General features: G+C 36.2%; 1 protein-coding gene across 4 annotated transcripts in view; it reads left to right on the top strand.

The window, feature by feature from the left end:
- Nucleotides 1-14,922, top strand: part of RYR2 (ryanodine receptor 2) — a 380,163-nt gene that overhangs the window by 252,201 nt on the left and 113,040 nt on the right. For all 4 annotated transcript variants that reach the window (XM_065680202.1, XM_065680204.1, XM_065680203.1 and 1 more), the window contains 10 exons: nucleotides 1,399-1,672; nucleotides 3,291-3,405; nucleotides 3,539-3,671; nucleotides 4,871-4,974; nucleotides 8,334-8,469; nucleotides 9,148-9,334; nucleotides 9,802-9,907; nucleotides 11,087-11,207; nucleotides 12,402-12,571; nucleotides 13,589-13,809. In XM_065680202.1, the coding sequence (XP_065536274.1) occupies nucleotides 1,399-1,672; nucleotides 3,291-3,405; nucleotides 3,539-3,671; nucleotides 4,871-4,974; nucleotides 8,334-8,469; nucleotides 9,148-9,334; nucleotides 9,802-9,907; nucleotides 11,087-11,207; nucleotides 12,402-12,571; nucleotides 13,589-13,809 (1,567 nt within the window). The remainder of the gene's footprint in view (nucleotides 1-1,398; nucleotides 1,673-3,290; nucleotides 3,406-3,538; nucleotides 3,672-4,870; nucleotides 4,975-8,333; nucleotides 8,470-9,147; nucleotides 9,335-9,801; nucleotides 9,908-11,086; nucleotides 11,208-12,401; nucleotides 12,572-13,588; nucleotides 13,810-14,922) is intronic.

Genomic DNA, 14,922 nt, shown 5'->3' with positions numbered 1-14,922 from the left:
TTTGTATTGTGTCCCTTCTTGTTATTTATTACAGTCCTTCTGAACTATCATTTTATCCTTTTCTTATTTTTAAAGTGTCTTTGTTCTAAAAAATGCTATGCTGTGTGACAGTGGAAACACCTATAGTACAGTGTTTGGACAGTAACAATAAAATATGGTACTTTTACTCTTTTTGTCCCTTACCCTGTATTAGCACATCTTAGCACAGTCTCTCTTTTGTTAAACAATATGATTTCTGTAAACTCCTGTCCCTTCAATATATTCCTGTATGTACTTTTTGTTTGTTTGAGTTTAGCCTGAAGTTACATCTGGTTTACTCCAAAATCATATTACTGTCTTAACACCTAGATTTCTAATTTGAAAATATTTTTGATATTTGGTCTGCATCAGCCACCTCCTTCAATATCAGGATATTTATTAGGCAGTTCATTGTACTTCAGGAAGGATTATCACATTTCCCTTCTCAAATTTTCACTGGTACCTGCTTTACATGGAAATAAATTTATTACTTATGTAAGTACTATGGTGAAATTCTCCAGTGTGTAACTATCAGAATATATCAAGAGAATCCCAGAGTGGTCTGACAGAGTCTTGCAAACCTGAATGTGGAAGTTCCCTGAGATGGGAAAAAGAATATTATTCAGTTGTCTTTATAAAATAATTTGTCTTGACTGTTAGTTCATTAGTAATTTTTCAAAGCAGTAGTCTCAAATCTTAACTGACATATAGTTTGCCTATAAGACTTTTCCAAATATATAGAGAAATATATCCCAAGTAATAAAGATTAATTAATAATAAATTATTTAATTAATTAATTAATTAATAAAGATTGTGAGAATACCAGATACAACTTTCTTGCTTAATTGGGGACTGAATTTAAAATACGCAAATGATGATTTCATTTCTGCTTCTTTTGAAGAAACTTTGGTTTTGGCAAAGGGCTAAGTTAAATTAGCCACGTTTTGTACATGGATGCAGAGCTTGCACATGTAAATCAATAATAGAGCATTTATATGTGCTGCCAGTATATTTTTCCACTCTTACTTCATAATATCTATAAAAACCCATCAGACCTGAATTCCTGGAAAAATCTTGAAAGCATGATATAGAAATAAATCTGATGACTTTGTGAGCATCTTGTAAGTCTTCATAATTGTTTGTTAGCAGATTTATTTTCTGTACTTTGATTTTTAAATATAGGCTTTTGCTTTTGAGATGCTTCTGCTTCTCCTGTGCTATTTTATTTTCCTTTGATAGTATGCTAAAGAAATATGGAAAAAAAGGTGCTTCTTAAGAATTTAATTTATTCAATTTATGTTGCATAATGAGTTTTGAGGGACTGCTAGTGGAAACATGAGCAATTAATGATGATTTTGTGGTTTATGCATTTTCTTACAGCTACTCTTCAGCAGCTGATTTCAGACACAATGGTACGCTGGGCCCAGGAATCTGTGATAGAAGACCCGGAGTTAGTGCGGGCCATGTTTGTATTGCTGCATCGCCAATATGATGGTATTGGTGGCCTGGTGCGAGCCTTACCAAAGACCTACACCATAAATAGTGTGTCTGTGGAAGACACAATCAATCTTCTGGCATCCCTTGGCCAAATTCGTTCCTTGCTTAGTGTCAGAATGGGGAAGGAGGAAGAGAAACTTATGATTCGTGGATTAGGGTAAATAAGTGGAGTATAACACCTTTTTATTTACAGATATTTGTTGTTATTTGCTGTATGGTTATTGCCGAGGTATGCGTGTAAATGCAGACACTGATATGAGTTATGTAGTATCTTCAGTTGTAAGATACTTTGCAACATTGCATATATCATTTCTGGAGAAAAACAAATGTAAGACGTTGTGAGATGAGTTGAAAACTGCTATGTATGTAATGTTTTATGATATCACAAAATATATCTTGTGACCATATTTTAAATAGTATGATTATGTAGAATCCTATTAGGAATACTGTCTATTTTATATGAGTGCAGTGTAGCTGTGTATGTGTGTATGTGTACAGTGTAGCATAGAATTCCTCCAGCAGTCAGCTAATGGAGTTGTCTACAGGTGTCTGTACATATGCTGTACAGGCACTGAATGTAGTTGGTACTATTGCACTGAATGTAGTTGGTACTATTTTTGTTGCACTGAATGTAGTTGGTACTATTTGAAGTATGAATTGGTTCACCCAATCTAGTTTTTCCTGATTATATGATTAATAATATTGAAATATAGCCTAATAAAGAGTACAGTTGGAGAAAACAGTAAAGAAAACATGATCCTTTCTACTAGCAAAGATTTTGGGGTTTTTACTCTATTTTCAAAAAGAGATCTTGTGAGATTAAACATCAGCTAGAGCAATGACAATGATAGCATTATATAAAGAATGCCAGGAATGCAAGGAGAAGAGAAGCTTTTGTTGTGCAAAGCACTTTTTTTTTTTTTTTTTTAGCTTACTGAAAATCTCAAATATCCAAATTATGTCTACACATAATTCTGTAGTGTCATTACGAACAATGCCTACTTCTGAGATTGCCAGCAGGTTCCATCAATATTCCCCAGATGTTTCAGTGTTCAGTGTACTCATGCTAAAGTTTTGGCAAAAGGGAAAGTCCGCCATCTGTCAAGAGATACAAAATACTGGTATTTCAAAATATGGCTTTGTACTTCAAATTTATGTTGTCACACTTCACATAAGCTAGTGAAGTCTAAAATGAGTGGAAACTCATATTAGTCCAGTGTAGGCTTTGCAGGGGGAGAAAGATCATCTAATCTTTCTGGGAGATACTGGAAGTCAAAAACTCTGATAGTGACACCTACATCAGACACACTGCATGGATTCTCTTGCATAACTGATAGTGTAAATTTGTAGCGTTTAAAGTGATGGAACAGTACTGTTCTCCTTTCATCCTTTGTAAGACTGAAATTTTCCTTGCTTGATCACAGGAGTTTTAGCTGAGGGGGAAAAAAAAAAAAAAAAGGCAGGAAAAAAGAATTTTAGATCTGGAATGGCATTCCTATTGAAAATAGAATACCATCCTACCCTGGTGTAATCAAGTAGTGTTTAGGGCAATAGCTATAGCATGGGAAAAGAAAGCTCAAGGTTCTTACACAATGTGCATAGAGAAAAAAGAGTATAAGGAGAGATTGGAGACTCAACCTGGAAAAGTCCCTGAGGTAATTTTTCACCTCATGTGGTGAAGAATTGTACAGTAAATCAGCTTTGTAAATAAACACAATAGGTAAACTATTGGTGCGTAACATTTTAATGCAATTTTTTATTTTGTTTTCCTGTAGAGACATCATGAATAATAAAGTATTTTACCAGCATCCAAATCTCATGAGAGCTTTAGGCATGCATGAAACTGTCATGGAAGTGATGGTAAATGTGCTCGGTGGAGGAGAATCCAAGGTAAAGCAGTTCATTGTTAGGAGACAGAGCACAAATATTAGTGTGATAAAAGGCTGTTACATAAGTAAGCATCTTCTGCAAGTTTTATGCCTGTCAGAGTTTGAGCTTCAGTCTGTTTTTATTTGCTTCTCAGGAAATCACTTTCCCAAAGATGGTGGCAAACTGCTGTCGTTTTCTATGTTATTTTTGCCGCATCAGCAGGCAGAATCAAAAAGCTATGTTTGATCATCTTAGCTATTTATTGGAAAACAGCAGTGTTGGCCTTGGTAAGTAATCAGTGTGTCTTTTCAGATTCTAAACCAAAACTAAAATCTTAAAACTTTCTGCTGATTTTTATATATATATATATATATACATATACATGTTATATATAAATAAAACCGCTTGTATTTTTCCGTATCCTTTGCACACTCTGCTTGTGTTGAAGTTTCTCATTTACCCCGTACAAAAATTGTCTTCATTAACTGTATTGCTAACTCCAAACAAATCCCTGGCAGTAGGGTTGGGGTAATTTAGTATAGGGTTTTTTGCATGTGCCTGGCCATTCAGAGGGAGTTGATGACTAGTTGCACATTTTGAGAATAAAATCCTGTTTTAATGAAGAGAATCATAAATAAGTTTTGGCAGCAATTCATTAGGGCTTACTTCTCACTTCTCAAGCTTACTCCTCTGCACTGTAGACTGCATCTGTAGACTGTTCAGTATGCCCCTATGGCAGTGGGAGAAATACAGAGCTCATTTGCATGGGTATGCATGTATAGATATCCAGAAATGAACCTTGATATTTTCTTAAAATGTTAGCCTTTTGAGGTGTTATAGAGAAGATACATTTACCCTTTATTTACTTGGCATTAAGAATATATAATTATTTAGAATCAGCATAGTAATTTTTTTTAAATGATCACAAATTCCTTATTAATGTATAAGTAGAGGACAGAAGCATAAACTGAAAAACATTTTGAAGAGAAAGTGCTTAAATCAAATGTATTTGGATTGTTAATATGAAAACCTTAGCTTTTTCTAATGCTATAATTACTGCCATTTTTTAAAGAAATAGAAAACATGTAACCTTATATTTTAAAGATATTGTCTGTATCATCGTATTTGCTAAAATGTCAGTGTGTTAGGTATAAAATCCCTGCTAACTTTTCCTCAAAACAAAGCTGTGTCAGTTAGGAGAACTAGAAAGAATGAGATCTTAAAACAAAGCATGTGATGAGAATAAGTGAGAATGAGTGTGTAAGAAAAGTTATTCCTAGCTTGGACATCTACATTATATTTTGATTTCAGATCAGTGTCAAATTTCATGCAAATGCACAATCATTTGAAGTGGTATAAATGATATGCTTATAATGTGCTAACTAATAAAATTTTGTATTTTATTTTAAAAGATAGTTATGGTATTTACTGTGAATTTGTTGGGGTTTTACTACGCTGCTGTTGAAATTAAATGTTGTTTTAACAGCCTCTCCTTCTATGCGAGGATCAACTCCTTTAGATGTTGCAGCAGCCTCTGTAATGGATAACAATGAACTTGCTTTAGCATTAAGGGAGCCTGATCTGGAGAAGGTTGGTAGCTTCTTCATTAAACACTTTTTTTTTTTTTTCCCCTGTATGGAGGGGACAATTCCTGTTTGCTGGAGTAATCAAAATCCAAGATTCTAAGAATTCTGTGGGAGTTTTAGGTACCTGTCAGAGGAACACTATTAGGATCTGATTGATTGTTCTTTCTGCTGGTGATCTGGATAGTTGAATTGAGTTTATGGGTATTACATACACAGCTGTAACCAAAAGGAATTTCCCCAAGGGCAGCTCTTACTTTTCGAATAATGGAGTCTATACCCAACAAAACTTCATTGCTAAAATCTTTCATTGTTCTGTCTTGATGGTGACATGCAGTGGTGGCATAATGCAGTAGTTGTTACCAGAAGTCTTGTGATGACTTGTGACAATAAAAAATTTTCAAAGAGATATCTGTATTTTTTCTTAACATTCATGCTTTAGAAAAGATTGAAGGAATTGTGATTAATTAGGCTAAAGAATAAAAAATGGATAAGGAGCCGCTGAGGAAAACTCAAAGGAAAAAAGAGGCTTATAAAAAAATGGAAGCAAGGACAGGCGGCCTGGGTAGAGTACAGGGATGTTGTCTGGGAAGCTAGGGACCAGGTTAGGAAGGCTAAGGCCCAGTTAGAATTAAACCTAGCCAGGGATGTTAAGGATAACAGGAAGGGATTCTACAGGTACGTAGCAAACAAAAAAACAGACTAGGGACAAAATAGGCCCCCTGAGGAAGCTTTCAGGAGAACTGGCTACACAGGATTTGGAGAAGGCTGAGGTTCTGAATGACTTCTTCGCCTCGGTCTTCACTGGCAAAGGCTCTGACTGCACCACCCAGGTCTTAGAAGGTAGATGCAGGGACTGTGAGAATGAAGACCTTGGGCCCACTGTAGGAGAGGATCTGGTTCGAGACCATCTTAAGAACCTGAACGCGCACAAGTCCGTGGGACCTGATGGAATCCATCTGCGTGTCCTGAAGGAGCTGGCGAATGAAGTTGCTAAGCCACTGGCCATCGTATTTGAAAAATCATGGCAGTCAGGTGAAGTTCCCGACGACTGGAAAAAGGGAAATATAACCCCCATTTTCAAGAAGGGGAAAATGGATGACCCAGGGAATTACAGACCAGTCATTCTCACCTCTGTGCCTGGTAAAATCTTGGAGCACATTCTCCTGGATGGCATGCTAAAGCACATGAAAAACAACAAGGTGCTTGGTGGCAGCCAACATGGCTTTACTAAGGGGAAATTCTGTCTGACCAATTTGGTGGCCTTCTATGATGGGGCTACAGAATTGATGGATAAGGGTAAAGCAGTTGATGTCATCTACCTGGACTTGTGCAAAGCATTTGACACTGTCCCACACGACATCCTTCTCTCTAAATTGGAGAGATATCAATTTGATGGATGGACCACTCGGTGGATAAAGAACTGGCTGGACGGCCACACACAAAGAGTTCTGGTCAATGGCTCAATGCCTGGCTGGAGACCGGTAACGAGTGGTGTCCCTCAGGGATCGGTGTTGGGACTGGTCTTGTTTAACATCTTCGTCGCTGACATGGACAGTGGGATTGAGTGCGCCATCAGCTAGTTTGTCGATGACACCAAGCTGTGTGGTCTGGTTGATATGCTGGAGGGAAGGGATGCCATCCAGAGGGACCTTGACACACTTGTGAGGTGGGCTGATGCCAACCTTATGAAGTTCAACCACGGCAAGTGCAAGGTCCTACACCTGGGTCGGAGCAATCCCAGGCACAGCTACAGACTGGGCAAAGAAGAGATTCACAGCAGCCCTGCCGGGAAGGACTTGGGGGTGTTGGTAAATGAGAAAATGAACATGAGCCGGCAGTGTGCGCTCGCAGCCCAGAAAGCCAACCGTATCCTGGGCTGCATCAAAAGGAGCATGACCAGCAGGTCGAAGGAGGTGATCCTGCCCCTCTACTCTGGTCTTGTGAGACCTCACCTGGAGTATTGTGTGCAGTTCTGGTGTCCTCAACATAAAAAGGACATGGAACTGCTGGAACAAGTCCAGAGGAGGGCCACGAGGATGATCAGGGGACTGGAGCACCTCCCATATGAAGACAGGCTGAGGAAGTTGGGGCTGTTCAGCCTGGAGAAGAGAAGGCTGCGTGGAGACCTCATAGCAGCCTTCCAGTACCTGAAGGGGGCCTATAGGGATCCCTATAGGGGAGGGACTCTTCGTCAGGGACTGTAGTGACAGGACAAGGGGTAATGGGTTAAAACTTAAACAGGGGAAGTTTAGAATGGATATAAGGAGGAAATTCTTTCCTGTTAGGGTGGTGAGACACTGGAATCGGTTGCCCAGGGAGCTTGTGAGTGCTCCATCCCTGGCGGTGTTCAAGGCCAGGTTGGATGAAGCCTTGTGTGGGATGGTTTAGTGTGAGGTGTCCCTGTCCATGGCAGGGGGGTTGGAACTAGATGATCTTGAGGTCCTTTCCAACTCTAACTATTCTATGATTCTATGATTCTAAACTCACGAGAGCATGTGGCAGTTGTGTAGAATATGTAAATTGCCGCTGCAGTAAGGAATAATAGTTACTCTATCAGTAGCAGAAGGGAAAAGCAACTTAAATAATGGAAAGACAGATTTAAGGTAGACACTAATCTTAAATCTTTCTAATGGAAAGTAAGACAGTTAATACATTTCCGAATTTGTTATTGAAGACCTCCAATTTTGGAGATGCTATAACCTTTGTAGGAAAGCATCTGTCAGGAGTAATGTAAGTATAGATGAGCCTATTCTTGGAATAGGAAGATGGGCTATGTGTGTTTAAAAGGCTGTTTTTAAACTTACAATTATTATGAATGGTCAGCAAAAAGAAGCTGTCTGAACCGGTTGAATACTTTCTGATATTTCAGAAAGGTGAAAGCAAACTGAAGACTACTACTGAGACTAGGTCTGGATTACAGGGAGTGTTACTGCTGCATGTTTAAAAAGAAAGGAAGAAAAAGAGTGAAAAGAAAAGGTTAAAGTTGAAGATTAGACCTGTGGGTTACATAAGAAGATGCGTTTTCAAATAGAGATAATTGTAATTTTCTGTAACTACACACTAAGTAATCCGTAATGCTTAGGATTGCAAGAGAAGTGAGATATGGATAGCAAAGCAGTGATTTAGAGGGATGAAAAATGGAATTAAGGTAAGAACAGTCTTGTAGTTCATTGCAGAAATAGGAAAAGACTGGGAAAGTGAACTGAGAGACTGCTCTTCTGATTTGCCCAAAGTACTATATGACTTTTCTCAGGGATAATAGAATGTGGGCACCATATCCAAGACAATATATGAGGATGCTTCTCATTGAAACTATATGTCTTTTTCACAATTAATATCTTTTTCATCTTAACTTGCTTGTAGGTGGTTCGCTACTTGGCTGGGTGTGGATTGCAGAGTTGTCCTTTATTGATTTCTAAAGGCTACCCAGACATTGGATGGAATCCAGTTGAAGGAGAGCGATATTTGGATTTTCTTCGTTTTGCTGTTTTTTGCAATGGTAGTGTAGGAGCCTATAATTTTTTTAACTTCCTCTAATGGGCAAATAAGTTTTATATTTAAAATAGTAATACAATTCAACTTGGTAAGTTACTGTACATTTAAAGGACAATTTGCAGAAGTAGAACTGCTCAAGACAAGCAGTAACTTAAGTGACTATTTCTCAAGTCATATAGGGTCCTATGAGCCTATGCCCAGCTTTTTAGATCCAACTGTAGTCTTTGAAATGCTCACATCTGCTTTGGAAGGCAGATTTCTTAATATTTTTTTTTTTATAAAACTCATGCTATATATAGTGAAAATCCCCAGTCTTTTGATGAAGATTTAGATAGCCCAGTTTTAAGGTTTGCCAGCTATATTGATCGCTAATTAACTCTCACTTGGCTGTGAGTCTGTACTACAAATTAGTATCTTCAGTTATGATTTAAACATCCTTTAGTACGTAGTTACTTCTGTGACCCTATTTAATGTTTTAATTATATCACATTTTATTTCATAGCAATTATTACAATAATAGAGAAGTATTTTTGTGTGCTTATGTAACTGTGTCATGATATTTAAACTTCCTTGTAGTTAAAAGTATATGCTGATGCTCTTTTTTATACCTTTTTTTTTCATTATATTTCAGAACTGTTTTTGATATAATCTTAAATACTGGTATTTTTTTTCTGTGTGGTAGGAGAGAGTGTGGAGGAGAATGCTAATGTTGTAGTCAGGCTGCTTATCCGTCGACCTGAATGTTTTGGTCCAGCTCTAAGAGGAGAAGGAGGCAATGGTTTACTTGCTGCCATGGAGGAAGCAATACAAATAGCAGAAGATCCAACAAGAGATGGACCTTCCCCAAGTAATGGATCTAGTAAAACCCTGTAGGTGCAGTGGAACTGCTTTCATTGCCATCATTTTTGTTTATTTGTGTTTTTTTAATCTTGGTTGTGAAATGACTTGTTTGTTTAACATGTGAATTATAAGCTGGATTCTTCCTTGGATTCTATGGAGAGTAGAGATTAATCTTCTTCCAAACAGTGCTTCCTTGCCCTGTTAAATTAAGTAACTCCCTCTAAATATTAAATCCTTTTTAGAATTCTGTTTGTTGTTTGCCAGCAGTTAAGAATCAATCCTCTGCTGCAAAATGAGACAGATAAATGGTAACGAAGCAGATGTTACTGCACTTGTTTAGGGGGACATTCCATTCTGTGTTATTCTGATAAAAGTCCATCAGTTAACAGGAAGCTACGAAAAACTCTTACATCTATGAGCAGATTTTATTGCTGATGTAAAAACTTTCTTGTGTTTTTTAGTATTTTAATTATTTTAATATTTTAACTAACTACAGTGAAATGGAAGAGCAAGAAGATGATACTATTCACATGGGAAATGCAATCATGACTTTTTATGCTGCTTTGATTGATCTCTTAGGACGTTGTGCCCCTGAAATGCACGTAAGTTTAATGTCTGCATGCATTGGCAAATGCAGACATTGTTGTTTTGCTGTCTCTTTAGTGGTTTGCTGTTTGGCTTTTTCACGCTAACATATTATCAGGTATTAAAACAGTGGTACGATTGCATAGTATTTTAATGTAAATAATGTGTTGATCTGATTTGCAAGGAATTTCTGTAGACTGTTCTGTGGCTGGTCTTTTTGAAGGAATTATTCTATTATTTTTCTTATTACAGTTCACTATGGTTGGTCTTCAACAACATTTTGTAATGAATATTGTTTGGTTGTCCATTAGGACAATCAAACTCCTCAAATTTCCCTGTTTATTGTGATGGAGTGATGGTTTTTTTTTTAAGCCATGTTTTTATTCTCTTCATATACTGGTTTAAATATACTGTTTAAATTGCATATAAAAGAGTAAATATTATAGGACATTAATCTAAAACGTGGGAATAAACACTGTCCCTGGACATAGACATCAGTATCTTTATTCACACCAACAAACCATCTCAAAGGTAAGATGTCACTTTCAGCCATTAGATACAAAGAATTAGACACTAAAAACCAAGCCCTTACCACTTAGCTCCTGAGAGCTTGAAACTAGTTCAAAATATTTGTTCTTTATGATTCAAGATATCTTCCTCTTCTTCAGAAATTCTTACTTAATACTTTTTCATTTCACACTGAAGTGTGCCTTAATTCCTATAGATAGTATAGCTCAGTATCAGATTTGTGCAGAGATTGATGACTTGAGAAAGGAGAGAGAGATCCATATAAGGTCAGTGTATGAACCATTGTATTCTCTCTGTCTCACTGCATTTTGTTATGATTTGTCTGGGACAGAAAAAATTGGTATACAACAAATGAAAATCTGCTTTTGCTCTCCTCTTCCCCTCCTTCCATGGGTTACTTTCTTAATGCTTTGTTCACCTATGTTATGTAACATTCCATTGTGAAAATGGGCTAATTTAGTACTCAAACGTCTAGATTTGTGGACTTTGCACATTTGCATCCAAAATACAGCAAATAAATACAGATTGTGTGAAATTTACATTAAAAATTATAATGTGATTTTGAGAGCAGTCACTCTTGTGTATCTGTTTCAGAAAGTTTTCAGAACATGGACACATATAAAAGGTACAAAGAAGACCTTGTTAATTTTTGTTTATCTTTTTCTTAGTTAATCCATGCTGGTAAAGGGGAAGCCATTAGAATCAGATCAATTCTACGGTCTTTAATTCCACTGGAAGATTTGGTGGGAGTAATTAGTATTCCTTTCCACATGCCAACTATAGCTAAAGGTAAAATGGTTATTCTACTTCTTTTTCTCCCATCCCATTCTTATGTTTTGTAATTTAATGCCATATTGATACTCATACTTCTCTCAGTATTTAAAAATGTCATAGAAATTAAACTCTTATGTGAATTAGAAGAGAAAGTGTATTTCAAACATGCATCCTAAACTTTTCTCCAGGTAATAAGCAATAATTTTGTGTACTCTTTAATCACTGATGTAAATCCCATTAATTTAAATTGAATCATAAAAATCTATTACAACTTAAAAAAGAAATTTAAAATGTATACTTCCTATTCTTCTCTTTTCTTGATAACATAATCCTTAGCTTTTGCTGTTCTAACCCTATCAATTGTTTCGAGCAGATCTTTCAAAGACACCAGAGTTGTTCTTCAGCAACTATGGTGAAGTTATAGGTGTGACATACATATGCTAATGCATTTCTTTGTTTTTTTCTGCCTAGATAGAATTAGTTGCAATAGTGGGAGCTCTGTGAGCATCAATATAAAAGGGAAAGGAAGTATATCTGATTTTTGGGGTATCCGGAGAGAGAACATTATAGTTGCAGCATGGATCATCTAGGGACTTACAGCACAGGAATGTCCAATAAGTTACAGTAGAAGAAAGAAAAAAAAAAATCATTCTATTGCACCATTATTTATTCCAAATCATGATAGATCTATAGGTGGTATCTCAGTAGCAGAGAGTACAGCTCATAGATAGATAATTGTTTAGTTTTGGAAATGAAATATCAAAATTTAAAAATATTTTAATGAATTGCTGTTAGAAGTTTTCAGATATAGAGGATTTTTTTTAGTGCAAACATAATTCATCATCATATATTACAGCTATGCTATGCAGAATTGTATTTTTTTACTTTTGGTCTGTTTCTTCTAAGAAATAGGCAGTTCCTTAGATGAATTAGTAAGTTTGGGGTACTTACCATGTTAGAATATCAACTGATAAGAATCCATGAATATACAAAGTATGAACAGAAAAACATGTATGGACTTTGAAGTCTATCTGGATAGAATTTACCATATGTGTTCCTTTTCAATTAAGTACAGATATGTTTCCTTTGTGTAACAGAACCATGGGGAAAATGCTTAGATATTAACAGACTCATAGCCTCTGACAAGTAGTAGCATGTCTGCTGGTAAAGGATGGTCCTTGTCATTGAAGTCTTATTTCTTCCTTTTAGATGGTACTGTGGTGGAACCTGACATGTCTGCGGGGTTTTGCCCAGATCACAAGGCAGCCATGGTTTTGTTCCTTGACAGGGTCTATGGAATTGAGGATCAGGATTTTCTTCTGCACCTTCTTGAAGTTGGCTTTCTGCCAGATCTTCGTGCTGCTGCTTCTTTAGATACGGTAAGGTATCTAAGTTGGTTCTTATTTCAGTTTCGTTATCTTACTGAACACTGCAGTATATTTTATTCCCTCAAAAACCCATCATTTATTTCTTCATGTTGTCTTCTGCATTTTTCAAATGCTGGATGAGCTGCCTGTTGCTGCTGAGCCTCGAGAATACTTGAAAAAACAGTGAAGAAGCATTCTCCAGCATGGTGCTCACTTAATAAGAGCCCCCCCCCCCCATTGATACCCATATACATGAGACATACAGTGCTTTCCCCAGGAGATTTTCTGAGCTTGCACTGGGGAGAAGAAAATCCAATAAGCTGCCAATGAACCATGTTATTGAGAGCCTCTTTCCGGAGACATACAGAAAGTGTTAATCCCTATGCATTTGTTAGGGACACCTACATTGTTACTTAGGAAATCATTAAAACTTTGGTTTAGTTTCTCATCAATATTGCTGCCTTTTTGAGGAGTCTTATTTCCATCTATTTTTTATTAGCTGTATTGGTCCAGAAGGATCAGATTGAGAGAGCTTATATGAGGACTAAGACATGGACTTTGATTTCCCTATTTGACCTTTTATGTAAACATTTTCTGAAAGTAATTATGCTGTTGTTTAAGAATGAGCAGCTGAGAATTTCTTCCTCTCTTGGAACTTAGGCTGGGTTGTAACAGAAACATATTGAGTTTTGTAAATGCAGATTTGACTGTTATCACCTGATTTTGGAGTGTTTTGTTAAGCATCTGTGACATCCTTTAATATAGTCTTGAAAATTGTTTGGGATTTGAACGGCTACCTTTAGTATTTATATTTCTGTTTGTTAAAAACAAAACAAACCAAAAGCCCTCTGTGAGACTTTAGAAAGCAGGAAAAGAAGCTAGGCATCCAGCTCCCAGTTGGTATCAAATATTCATTTGTGTGTTTCGGAATTTTTCCTCTATCTAAATACTACAAATGAAAACCAAGTTCTTTTCATTTGTAACAACATTGATGAGACAAATCTAATTTCTGTCCCTTTTAATTCCTAGGCTGCTTTAAGTGCTACGGATATGGCTTTGGCTCTGAATCGATACCTTTGCACAGCAGTCTTGCCTCTGTTGACCAGATGTGCTCCTCTTTTTGCTGGCACAGAGCACCACGCATCTCTCATTGATTCTTTATTGCATACTGTGTACAGACTCTCAAAGGGATGTTCTCTTACCAAAGCTCAGCGAGATTCTATTGAAGAGTGTTTACTGTCTATCTGTGGGTAAGATAATACTTCTGGCTGTGCAGGAATGCTAATTGATTAAGTAATCTATGATATTTGTAATACAGGCTTGCAGCATTATGCCACCAGTAGCATAATTAAATTGGTTTCTTCTTTCTCTCTTTTTTTTTTTTTTCTGGCGGATCATTGCGATATTTTTATATGCTCTGTATTCAGTTTGCAGCTTTATAAATCACTAAATCACTCATATGCAGTTCTCAATTATTTTGATGTCGCCAAGTATTTTAGATAAAATACTTTGTGGTTAACAGTAAGAACATACTACAAAAAGATAAAGCTCTGGAAATTTAGAATTGTTTGTACACTGAAGTGCCATTTAAATACTTTAAGCTGTACAGATTGACAGTATGGTTGATCAGTAGATTAAACAGTTTGAGACTTTGTTTATGTTGCGTTACATTTGAAATCCTAATCAATGACTAGTATTGTTATACCTCGTTATTGACACATATAAGACAAAATTTTTTCTGAGTATTGGCAGTCTAAAAAACAGTTGATTATTATCCATTTTTTTTATAAGCCTACAGGCTCAATTATCAGAAGTTGATGAGGCATTTATGAATTAAATTTCTGATTGAAGTTAGCATTTAGGCTTTCAAATCACCAGAGTTTTTTTTTTTTAATATTTCGCCATAATTTTTTTTCATAATATGGAAGTGTGTTCAGAAATGACAGAAATTTATATTATAGTACTGTAAAGAAGTACTGTATAGCATTTCTTTATAAAATATATCACATTGACCATTACATATATATATAACCTTAATAAAAATCAGTAAAACGGACCAGTGTTGGTTATTTATCTGTTCTTTCCATTCTAATATAGATGCTACACATATTTCTTCTGTCCTTCCAGTTGCTGCCCACTGTTGCGTGTCTTGTTTATTACACTTAATGAGTTAATGTTCTTATGTCTTTATTATTTTCTAGGATATTTTTAAGAGCCATTGAGATGCATTTAAAGAAATTAACATTATAGCCTTTTCTCAAGAGCAAAGGATGATCATAATACACAATATCAAAATTCAGTAGTGTTTTTCCTGATTGTCTATAGATCAGATATTTTCTTTGCTTCTTTAAAACATCGTTTTG

Source organism: Lathamus discolor, chromosome 5, assembly GCF_037157495.1.
Source record: "Lathamus discolor isolate bLatDis1 chromosome 5, bLatDis1.hap1, whole genome shotgun sequence".
Lineage (NCBI taxonomy): Eukaryota > Metazoa > Chordata > Aves > Psittaciformes > Psittacidae > Lathamus > Lathamus discolor.
This window is presented reverse-complemented; position numbering and strand designations above follow the sequence as displayed.